The sequence below is a fragment of the Oryza sativa genome, chromosome 7 (genome assembly GCF_034140825.1).
Source record: "Oryza sativa Japonica Group chromosome 7, ASM3414082v1".
Classification (NCBI taxonomy): domain Eukaryota; kingdom Viridiplantae; phylum Streptophyta; class Magnoliopsida; order Poales; family Poaceae; genus Oryza; species Oryza sativa.
This window is the reverse complement of record NC_089041.1, coordinates 13,539,620-13,551,447: the sequence shown is the minus strand read 5'-3', so window position 1 is coordinate 13,551,447 and position 11,828 is coordinate 13,539,620. Positions and strand designations below refer to the sequence as shown.

The following is an 11,828-nucleotide window of genomic DNA, read 5'->3' as shown; positions in this document are numbered from 1 at the left end:
GCGTGTGGGTGGTGGTAGGCCACATCATCGATTTATATTATGGTGATAATATTATGCAAGCGGTCCTCTTTAGCACATCATGTTTTTTAGCATGACATGCACATCATGTTGACTTGTTGTTTTTCTCTTGTCCTTTTGCTAAGACATATTCAATGCAAGGTCCTAAAAAGAGGTGGTCTTTTGAATCTCCTGAAGATGAAGATGAAGATAAAGATTAAGTGTTTCACACAAAACGGGGTGGTAATAACATGTGATTAATTAAGTTTTAATTATTACAAACTTAAAAAATGGATTAATCTTATATTTTAAAACAAATTTCTATATTCATATAGAAAGTTTTCGCACGAAATATATACCGTTTAGCAGTTTGAAAAGCGTACCACGAGTATCCAAAAGTTTAACCAACTTTTGTTGGAGAAAAGAACAGGGCATTATGTTTTTTTGCATGATATGCACATCATGTTAACTTGTTGTTTTTCTCTTGTCCTTTTGCTATAGATCAAGCGAAAGGTAGCTCAGACTAGGAAGACAGAAGCAATGCAAGGTCCTAAAAAGAAGGTTGCTTCAAAGCATAAGTTGACTAAGGAGGTGCAAGCAGTCAAGAAGCGTTATCATTTTTCTGTGACCACTAGATGACAGTCTAATTCCATCCTTGAAAAGGTTAGTTTGTTGAAGCCACCTCAGAGGGATAGATTGCATGATTTGGGTTTTGATTGGGTTTTCAAGTTTCGGATGAATGGTATTTGATCCAGGGAACTCATTGAATATCTAATGAATTGTCTTGACCCTACTCTATGTGTCTTGATCATGGTGGTTGTGGGAAGTTACCAGTGACTCCTTATGTTGTGCATTGTGTGATGGGGCTACAGAATGGTCACTTTGATCTACCAATAGCGTCTGACACTACTCCATTGGGTCCTATCAAGGAAGAATTTTGTCTTGGAAGGAAAGAGAAAATTTCTAGTTTATCCATTCTGGATAGGATTAACGAAGGGGGGGGGACTGACAATTTCACAATGCAGTGTATTATGATGATCCTGTTTAGCAAGTTGTTGGCTCTAGACTAGAGCACAGACATCACAGGAAATGTAGTCAACATGGTGAGCAAAGACTTAGAGCAGTACAAAGACATAACCCTCTACAAAGGCGGAAGAGTGGCAAGAGGAGTATTGTTTACGGCTGCACTGCTTTCCTTGTGGTAATTTTCATCATCTTTTCATGGCAACCTTAATGCTTATTTATTTGCAGTATCACATCTATTAGCTTGCAGTAACATCCACCTTAATTTGCAGTAACTTAAAACATTCATTTCTTTCTTGTGTACGGTCAATTTGTTATCACATTCTAATATTTTTGCTTGCTTGCTTGAAGTAACACTGTAGCAATACTTAGATATGTTATGTAGTAACAATGTAGTTTACTTTGTAGTAACAAACATTTTGTGCTTTTTTTTGTTTGTAGGTGTATTACCTTGACAACCTGTTGTGCAAGTCTATGATCACGAACACCGAGACACCACGCTCACAATTTTTCAACTCCAATCTTATTGACAAAATTGAGAATCTGACGAAATCAACAAAAATAAGATGGCTCTATCTCTTTTCGGAAATTAAATGTAACTTTGTTTTTTTTACACTCTCCTTTTCTTTTGGTTGGATAGTGGCTGGCTGTGACACTAATCTTTTTTTTTATCTATACTTTCATGTAGCTGAGGTGTAGGGAAATCACATGCTACTTTGTTTCAAAGGGGAAGGGGAAGGTTGCTACTATTAGTGACTGGACTGCCACGTGTACGCCACGTAGACCAAAACCACCGTGGATTGGGTCGAGGGGGTAATTCGTCCGGTTTACATAGTTGGGGGTGAAGAATGTCCGGTTTTGTGGTTCAGGGGGGTAATTCAGATGACCGCGATAGTTCGAGGGGGTAATTCGTACTTTTTCCTTTAGCAAAAATATGGTGTAGTTATTGCAGAAAACAAATCGTATGCTGAAAAAAAAGAAACTTATAGGCACCTGACAAGCTGTTTCCATAAAGTTATTGTCTTCTTCTTGAGCTTGACCCTTCCTCTTTTACAAGTTTGCTTGTTTCTATAACGCAATGGATGCTGTGATTTCTTTTGACCTTTTACTTATGCAGGTGGTTGCCTCTCCTCTTTCCCTTCCATCACCACTGTCACTGCGTCACTCTCCTCTCCCCCTCCCATCGCTACTGCTACTGGCTCACCCTCCTCTCCCATTCCGTTGCAAGCACAGTAGGCCGAGTTTGGGTTGGGTCAAAAGAAACCTCCAAGTTATCACCATCTCTGTTCACAACCTTTACTAACTTCAAGGGCTTGCCATCTTTAACAACTGAACCCATTGCATGAAAAATAGATAAGCACATAGATGAGTTGCTGCAAAAAATAAAATATGTTACTACAAAGTAAGGTTTGTGTTATTGCAAAAACATCTAAACTACGTATAGGTTGTGTTAATGCAGGGGCAAAGACACATGTAATTGTAACTGAGTAACCATGTTATAGAAAACATAAGTCAGGCACCATGCATAACTTCATGTACAAAAATAACAAAATATTGTGACCTCTATACCAAATATGATGACATCCATACCCATAGCTATTAAAACTTACACCAAAGTTCATAGTTATCAAGAAACATTTGTTTCTAAAAGAAATTGTACTACACAACTTTAATAAAAAGGCATTACTATCCTGTAAAAAAAACATGGTTAGTTTATCAACACTCACATTTCATTGTTGATCCTCTCTTGTTGCAAGAAGTGGATTTTCTAGAGAAGAGGTGCCAAATAGAGTACCGTTACCACTAGCAACACATAGAAAGTTGCCCCCAAAAAATATGTCACCGTGTGACCAATAAGAACCTACAAGGAAAATGCATTGTGCAAGGTGAAAACGAATTTTCATCTCAATAATTTTGGTCCGGCACATGGGCAATGCATACATCAACCAATTAATGCATGAAAAATGATTACTGCTAAAATAATAACATATATTACCGGATTGTACCTATTGTCATTGTGCATTTGCCAACAGTGGGAGAGCTAGTGATATATACATGTACACACCATCACTAAATATGTGGATTATACGTGTCCTACATGTCATGACAAATAGGTCAAAGTACTCTAGGTGGTGAACCAACAAATTCTTACCCAGAGAAAAATTAATAGCATTTCTATCCTTAGGTGAAACCAATTTTCATCTCAATATTGGTCCGGCACATGGGGCAAACACAAAAGTAAATTTGAATTCAACATTGTTGAATTTGTGATTTATTAAAAAAAACCAAAAATCAGGAAAATAATGTTAGGGATTAGCCAATAGAAGAAAGGAAGGGAGGGAGCCGCGGGGGGGGGGGGGGTGGGGGGAGCGCCGAGGGAGCGCCGAGAAGGGGACCGGCGCCGTCGCCACTTAAAGCGGTGGGGAAGGGCGGCGCGTGAGGAAGAGAAAGAGGGAGAGGCGCCGGGTGGGGTGGATCTTTTTTTTTCTTTTGGTCGGTTTTTTATTTTCAGTTTTGGGACAGGACTAGAGGAGTAGAAGGGGCAAGGGCGTGTGCCCAGGCGCCGATTAGGCCCGGTCCCCCTATTCTTCCTCCTCTAGTGAGTTTGGTTTCCTTGCTGGTTCGAACTCGGGTTAGCAAGAATGAAGATCCTTGATCCTCGCTTCTACCACTTCTCTTCCAATTGAGATCCTCTGCAGTACTGCATGTGCAGCTGACATGTGGGCCCGAGGGGCTCGGGCCCACATGTCAGTGAGCAGTACTGCAGAGGACCTGCATCCCTTCTCTTCAGGTGTTACCGCGTTAGAGGACGTCAGAGACCACCTAGGCAATTGATTATGCCACGCATTTGCATTCTACATAATCAGATGCTAAAATTGTATTCATTTTATTCCCATGGAAGGTTCCAAATAATGATCGAAACTTGAGAGATGCTCCGAAACATACATGTATACGTCATGACTACACCGTCTTTCTAAGAATTCAAGTTCCTTCCAGTACTAATCAATCGGTTGAGTGATCGATCGCCGGCCTGCAGTGCAGGCTGCTAAATTAGTTAGTTTTTGGCGGCGGCGGCGGGGCAAAAGGTGATGCGGTAGCCGGTGGCGTTGGCGCAGGTGAAGGTGCTGCTCCGGTCGTCGAACGCGTAGCTGTACGCCTGCGGGCACTGCGCCTTGAACAGCCTCGAGTACTCGCTCGGAGCGCACTTGTCCGGCGACGCGAACCGCCCGCGGCAGCACTGCTCGTCCGTCCCGAACGCCAGGCACGCGCTCTTGCACGCCACCACCGCCGCCGCCGCCGCACCGCCGCGATCTGCCGCTCGCACCGCCAGCTCGCTCGGGCACACGCGGTTGATGTCCGCAGGGCACGCCGTCGTCCGGCACAGCGCGGCGGCGGCGCCCTCCTGCCGCCGCTCCAACAGCTCCGGGCGCACCTCGACCGGCAGGTTGAAGCCGTCGACGTTGCTGACGTCGTAGAAGTCGCTGAGGGCGCCGGCGCCGCCTCCGCCGCCGCCGAGGGTGAACTCGGCGAGGGTGGCCGGCGGCGCCCCGCCGGCGCCGTTGCACGCGACCTGCCCCGTCCCGCAGTCGCCGGACTCGCAGGAGAAGCGGCCGCCGCCCGTGGCGCACCGGTGGCGTCCCCACACCCGGCCCGACCACGTGGCTGTGACGCCGGCGACGGAGAGGGAGGCGCCCGGCGGCAGCGCGAAGCCGGTCGTCGGGAACGGCGGGCGGCCCGCCGAGGACAGCGCCGCTGGCCAGACGGTCTCCGGGCAGTTGTTATGGAAATGGAACGTGAAGTTGACGGCCGCTGCACCTGATGAAGTCATTCGCAATAATGTGTCGAAATTCCAATCAATCCACTGTTGGAAATCTTGATACATCAATTTTTAGGACTTAACAAGTGATTTTTTTTTAAAAAAATGGTGAGTTTGGTTGTCATGAACCACTACTGGTTATTTGCATGATCCTGGGCTCCAGCTGAATTTCTTACCTTAATTACCTATCCTGGCTGGAAGGGGAACAGCACATGCTTGTGGTACATGCTACCTAGCTACAGCCAGTGTCGGCACGCGAGGAACATATACTATGCGCAAAAAAGTTTTGGATACACTCGTTGCACAAATCACACCAACTAACAAATGCCAAAAAGGAAGGTGCAGTTGTTAACCTGCGCTCCGGTTTTCATTTTATCTTTTCTTGAGGATGATTGTAAGAATCTTAACGTGGCTTGAATAGAGTTATTAGCAGTCCCCTAAAAAAAACAAATGCCAAAAAAACTTAAAAATATGTACATATACTTCTAATCTTACTTAACCTATATATAAAATCCCAATTTCAAATTTATTTTATTTCAGCAATAAAAAATCTGATAATTTCAAGAGTAAATATATTTGTTAGATTTCTCTCTTTTCTGTTCCCTATGCGTTACGAATTTGAAGTTGGAATTTCATATATAGGTGGGGTAATATTAGAAGTACACATATATAGTTTTTTTAAGATCTTTTTATGACATTTGTTAGTGCACAACTGCACGTGATATGCTCCCGGGCATGCGTATGGTGTGAATGCTGATTATGCAAGCATACTTATATTTCATTTTGCTCTTTTATCAAACTTACATATTTCATTTTCTTGAATAAAATAATACCCTTTTATAGATGCTTGTATATGGTCACGCATGAGTTACGATTTTACAATGTGACTATTGGTTTTGATAGGCACTAAAAGGGTTGACAGTCATCGGAAGCAAAACAGAGGGAAGAAGCAAATCATCTCAAGAAGAAGAAACACATATGGCTGCCCGCTTATGTACAACAAAGATTATCTCATACTCGTAGCAAAGAGCACGAAAACAAACAAATCAAGAGAGGCAGGGACAGTGATCACTGTGCGTGTATGTTTTGGAACGAGTGCGATCACTGTGTGTGCACGTTTGGATTTTGGACGTGCATGAAAAGCATGAACCATGGAAGTCCAAAAAAAAAAAACAGGAGTAGAGCGTCCATACGTCTTATAATCATGTCAATTATGAGTAGATTGGATGCAATATTAAAGAACTAAAAAATTCATGCGCTTATACACTCGATAACTGAAAAATAAAAATTATGCGAATAACACTCAGCGAGTCAACAATAAAGGGAATCATTGTAGGTTCATCGACCTGTGAAAGCAAGGATAATAGTGGGCTATAAGCTAATTATAAGCTTATGTGAAAGAAAGAGAAAGAAAAGCGAGGAGTGTTTACTCTCATACAAGAGTTAGTTCTACACATTCTTCAAGATATTTATATTAAACTCATATTGAAAGAAAGAGATATGAGAGGAAAAATAGAGCCAACCTCATAGTTAGCCTATTATACAAGTTAACTCTAACATAGGCTAAGACTGTATTTCTTTGAGCAAAAAGATAGCGACAAATTAACGAATGATTAATTAAGTATTAGCTTAAAAAATTAAAAAATGATTTATATGATTTTTTTACAACAATTTTTGTATGGAATTTTTATTGCAAAAAACGCACCATTTAACAGTTTGTGAAGTATGTGTGCGAAAAACGAGAGATGTGAGGTTGGGAACCTTGAGGAAAGAACACAGCCTAATAGTCAATAGTTAGCTCTACTATTAAACTTGCTCTAATCATTACGAGTAACTAAAAGACAGGATGTCGTTTTGAGAACCAGCCTTAAGTTTTGAGAAACACTTTGTTTTCAAAACCTACTCAGAATCTTTCTGGCATCAAGAAGAGGCAAACACAAAAAACGGACCGTTTCCAAGTATGAAGTTCCTGAGATGCGAATGAACAGGGCAGCCATGCGCAAGCACGGAAGCAAGTTGTCCAGGACCGCATCTCACGCCCATGCCGGTATCAGGATTTCTACATACATGGCCCATTTGGACACATATTTCACGGCGATTCGGCAAACCATTCAACTATATATATTACTACTATAGAAACACAAGTGACCAGTAGATCCATCAGACTGAAAAGGACTATTTGCAGATAGATTTTCTGGTAGATAGGATTACCATTGACACCGAGCAAGAGGACGAAGAAGGCAGCGGCGGTGGAGGCCGGTAGGAAGTCGCCCATGGCCATGGATTCTCGTCCTGGCTTCTCCTGCAACCTGAATGGAGTTGTTCTGTTTCCTGTGATAGTTGCCACAGCTTATATACGCTCCCGGGCGGTCTTCCAGCTTGCTATATATACACATAAATAGGATCCCATTCTGTTAGCGTATACGTGTAAGCATGCACACAATCCTTATGTAATCGTGTAACGAAAATCGAAAGATTGGATAGATCATCAGCATAATGTTGTTCCGGTAAAAATAATGGGGATCGAAAAAAGTTAAAGCTGATTCAAATTTTTTTCTTTACCATATTGGATGCTGTAAATAGGGTAAATATAAAGTAGAAATCGGTTGTCCATCCTAATTAATTGCTCCTTTCTTTCACCAGCTTGATTTGGTAAATCCTTTCTTTGGTCCCTGATTCCAATTTGTTCTTGATGGATTCAGTAGAGCAAAGAATTGGTGAGCTTAAGTAGAATTCTTTTGCTTATATTATTATACATTTGACATTAAATCTATTGCAGGGGTCAGGCTATCAAGGTAAACCTCAACAATTCAACAAGGATGATATAACAGCTTATGAAATTTCTTGTTTATCGCTTCCTGTCTAATGCTGATTCAGTCAATGTTTAGCAGGAATGATCAAGTCACCTTGGTGCTTTGCAATGTCAAATGGCAGATGTCCAAAAGTCTCGGGTAAATACCTCCGATTCTTCTAATAACTTGGGCTGTGCCACAAATTATCTACTCGCATTGGATAAAATTAAAATGCGATTCTCAAGGGTAAAGGCATAAAAAGGGATTAAGGAACACATATAACAATGTACCATGTTCTTCGGGTATAGGAGCGATCCCAAGAAGGTTAAGAATATTAACCATATAAGAGTGATGGAGCAATCTCTCAAAGAATCTCAAAATCGCATCTGAATTCATAAGGTATATAATATTTCTTAACATTAAAATCGGCTGATCCTGTTGCCTGATTTACTGCATAATATCTGGAGTGTTAATGCCAATTCATATATTGCTCTACTATCATTATTTCAGTAGTGCATATGCTATTACTCAAAATAATCATTTTGCAACTTGTAGAACTTTGCAAAGCAACATCTAATGGGCCTACAATGTGCTGTTGTTCAGGTAAGAAGTTTCGGCTTCAAAATTCAGATCTGCACTGGAGGTTTCTGGTTCAGTCGTTTAGATATCTGACCAAAGTATCGCCCTTGCGAACTTCAGTTCTAGAATGACACGAGATCCCACTAGGACTAATGGGTGACGGGAACTTTGTCATGGTTTCGCGGTGGCGGTGCGTAGAGGGGCAGTAACCTATGATACCACCTGAAGATCCCAACTTGCTCCATCCAAGGTGAAATTGAGCTAAAATGAAGAATTCATAAACTTCAGAAGATGCCATGAATTGAACTTACTGACAAATGCATAATTCAAAAACCTAACAAGCTCGCACGAACTAACACAAGAAAATCTTCTCCTGATGTAGAGACATTGGGTGTGCAGCGAACAAGTGGTTGCGGAGCTACCCAGGCTACTTCAGCATGAGTGGCCAGTCAACCGAGAATCGAGGTGGCAAGCACAAGCTAGATATGTGACTGTGTTTATCTAATTAAATCAAAATTAATTCCTGCTATGCCATTAACTTAGTGTTACTCTAATTAGAGTTCTCTTTATATATGCCATTTTTTTTAGGAAGCCCAATACACAGACCTTCTTTCTCTCTCCATACTGTTAATAAACGTTCTCGACCAGTATTCTGATGTTTTATTTCCCATGAACAATCCACTAATATTCATATACTTTGAAATGGCATGGCATACTGGTATTTTAGTCCTACATCTTTTAAAGCTCATATTCCAAGAGTCCCTAAAAGATTCAAATGAAAATTTTGTATATTATAACATACCTGAAACAATCCAAAGGTTCTCTACATGAATTTTCCGTTGGAATAATTTTTCCATAATTCTTTGCTCCGAATAGGGCCTTAAGGTAATGGTTAGTGAAGAAAAGGGCAGAAAAACATCATACTGAATATGTACAAGAGAAAGCAAAATACTAAATATTTAAACAATCAAATGATTTGATGGTAAAGTAGGTTTTGATATAAATTACAAGCAGTCAACAAACATAATATTCTATATATGGAACTCCAGATCTTTATTTTTACTTAAGAGGTCAATTTCGATAGCTTTTGTTGGAGCTGGTTGCAAATATCAAATCTTGGGATCTGTTAATTCACGAACCAAATACCAATAAAAAAAAACTAGAAATGGAATGTTTTATGATTAAATTGTTCTTATGATGCCATGTAGGTACATTCGCACTACATAGCATGCGCTCATTTAACAATCTAAAAGGACACCACTGTGCAGAGGATTAAGCATGTATCAAGTCCTCTTCTGAAAACAGAAAACTGCAATGCGTGTTGTAACAGATTCTCAAGTCATGCTACAAATGTGATGAGCTTCTAGAGATCCTAAATCAAATGACCATATATGATGCTAGATGAATCTAGTGCTGGTTTTTAGAAGCTACTTAAAACTGGTTCAATACCTCAGTTACACGAAGGAAGAGAGCTACTTAAAACAGTGTCAATAATTCATTGTTTATGGTCAATTTAGTCCATAAAAGTCATTTTGGACAGATTACAGGCAGCTTCTGCCTAGAAAAACTGTTCCCAAACCCCCCAAAACTACTAAATTCTCCACAGCTCTGAGAATCAGAATCAGTTAAAGATGCAGTAAAGCAGAAGCAGGTGGCTTGCAGCTGCTGGTGGTATGCATGGAGCAAAGGCACAATTCACAAACCATAGACTCTGTTCAACTAAAATGGAATGATATTCTTGAATTGCATTTAAGGATCAAAGTATCTAGTAGAAACAACACATAATGACACAGGGCAACATTTATAGATGAACAAGACCAGCAAATGGAAATTGACGTACACTATTGCACATTTGTAGTCTTCTTCCTCTATTCAGGGTTAGGGGTTGAAAGATATAGCCGCCGGTGCACTATCCCACACCTCAATGGACCGCTTATCATCCCTCGCCAATGCCATCCTGCTGCCTCCAAAGGCCCAGCTCACAATCTTGGTCTTCTCCTTCACACTCTCGTGGCCACTTCCGCCTGCAATCACAAAGGATGGTCCATTCCCCACCCAATTCCTCCTCATCAACTTCTTCCCACCAGCTTCTTGAGCCAATTCCACCTGTGTCCACACCTCAACCTCTCCACCGCGCGCCACAAATACCCAATTGAGATAGCACTCAATCCTGCAACCATTCCCCTCCTTTCTGCCTGCAGATGCCGCAGCTGCTGCTCTCTGCCCATCTCCAATGCACACCCACGGTTCAATGCTAATGCCACCACCACCGAGCATTCTCAAGTCAGCCATGAACACTTCACCGGATGCTGCCCCCACCTTGAACAACGATGACAGTGCCTCTGATGCGGCAATGTCTGCGAAGCAGTCCTCCTTCTCCCTTAACTCCCACACTGGCACAGTCGCGCTCGCCCGAACATCCCAGAGGCAAATGTCCCCCACCACTCCGGCAGGACCAGAGTGCGACCCAGCGGCGAGCAGGAGATTGTGCCTGCCAAGCCAGCTGAGCCTGGAAGCCGGGATGGCTGCCTCCACGTCCGCACCATACACCTCCTTCCGGCCAATTTCTGCCACAGGTGAGAGGGAATTCATGTCAAACGTCACTACAGCGCTCGAGTTCCGCCGTGCCGACTCGAAGCTGGTGAACAGCCAAGGGGATGACACTTCGGTGGCAGAAGTGGCTGCCATCGACAGCACGGTGGCGGAGGGGGATCCTGGCCAGGAAAGCACCTCGCGAGCCGTGGCGGGGGCATCATCCGGGTACAGGCAGAGGTGCACCCCTGCGAAATCGCGTGCGCCGGCGAGGGCGAGTGTAGGGGACACCGCGACGAGGGAATCCACGGCGGGGAGCGGCGTGAGCACGCTGCCGCGCGAGGCGAGCGCGGCGTCGAACCGAGTGACGACCCCGCCATGCGCGGCGAAGACAGAGGCCGGATGCGGGGAGGGCGGCACGGCCACCGCGGACGGGGGCACGCGGCCGGCGAGCGGGAGCAGCGCGGAGGGCCGCAGGGCCAGCGGGGAGAAGGCGGAGGCGGGGGACAGCGAGGCGAGGAGCGCGCCCTCGACCCCGAAGTGGCGTGCCTCGGCCAGGAGCGCCGGGGAGGGGGGATCCGAGTCCGGCGACGTCGGCGCGAGGCGGCCGCGGCGGAGGAAGGAGAGGAGGGTCGCGAAGAGGCGCGGGTCGCGGTCGAGGAAGTGCGGCGCGGAGGCCGGGGTCGGGGCGAGCGAGGCGAGAGGGGAGGAGGCGCCGGCGCGGGAGAGCGTGGCGACGGTTGTCTGGAAGACCTCGCCGCCGACGTTGAGGGTGACGACGGAGGAGGCCATTGGAAAACTTTGGGAGCTGCGGGGTTTGGTTGACTTGGCTGAGAGCCTAGAGAGACTTGTTGGTGAGAACGAGAGCATCTTGGGCTTTACGGGCTAAATGAGCTCGGCCTGCTAAGAACGATGGCGGTTTCATTTGCATAAAAAGTGCACTTTACATCCCTCAATTTGTCACCAAGTTAGAAATTCGTCATTGAACCGCAGAACCAGATATAGCACGTCCCTTAACTTACAAAACCAGATCATATTTGTTCTTAAGGCAGTATTGAGAGTGGTTTAGCGCCTACGTGGCAGTTTGA

At 44.0% G+C, this 11,828-nt stretch overlaps 2 protein-coding genes across 2 annotated transcripts; both read right to left on the bottom strand.

Moving 5' to 3' along the window:
• Positions 1-3,888: 3,888 nt before the first annotated feature.
• Positions 3,889-11,563, bottom strand: LOC4343037 (thaumatin-like protein 1b). Its single transcript, XM_026027151.2, has 3 exons — positions 10,049-11,563; positions 7,049-7,219; positions 3,889-4,836 (listed from the first exon to the last, which is right to left on the bottom strand). Exons 2-3 carry the CDS (start codon positions 7,116-7,118, stop codon positions 4,076-4,078), a joined length of 831 nt encoding a protein of 276 aa, XP_025882936.1. The 5' UTR covers positions 7,119-7,219; positions 10,049-11,563; the 3' UTR covers positions 3,889-4,075.
• Positions 7,994-11,563, bottom strand: LOC4343036 (BTB/POZ domain-containing protein At5g41330). The gene is made up of 2 exons (XM_026027150.2): positions 10,049-11,563; positions 7,994-8,469 (listed from the first exon to the last, which is right to left on the bottom strand). Exon 1 carries the CDS (start codon positions 11,530-11,532, stop codon positions 10,087-10,089), a length of 1,446 nt encoding a protein of 481 aa, XP_025882935.1. The 5' UTR covers positions 11,533-11,563; the 3' UTR covers positions 7,994-8,469; positions 10,049-10,086.
• Positions 11,564-11,828: the final 265 nt, after the last annotated feature.

What these genes read in the sequence shown, in the direction of transcription:
- LOC4343037 (XM_026027151.2), bottom strand. Translation starts at nt 7,118, where the DNA reads ATGGCCATGGGCGACTTCCTACCGGCCTCCACCGCCGCTGCCTTCTTC. An exon ending in CCTCTTGCTCGGTGTCAATG is followed by an intron (nt 4,837 to 7,048) that starts GTAATCCTATCT and finishes TGACTTCATCAG; the next exon opens with GTGCAGCGGCCGTCAACTTC.
- LOC4343036 (XM_026027150.2), bottom strand. Translation starts at nt 11,532, where the DNA reads ATGGCCTCCTCCGTCGTCACCCTCAACGTCGGCGGCGAGGTCTTCCAG.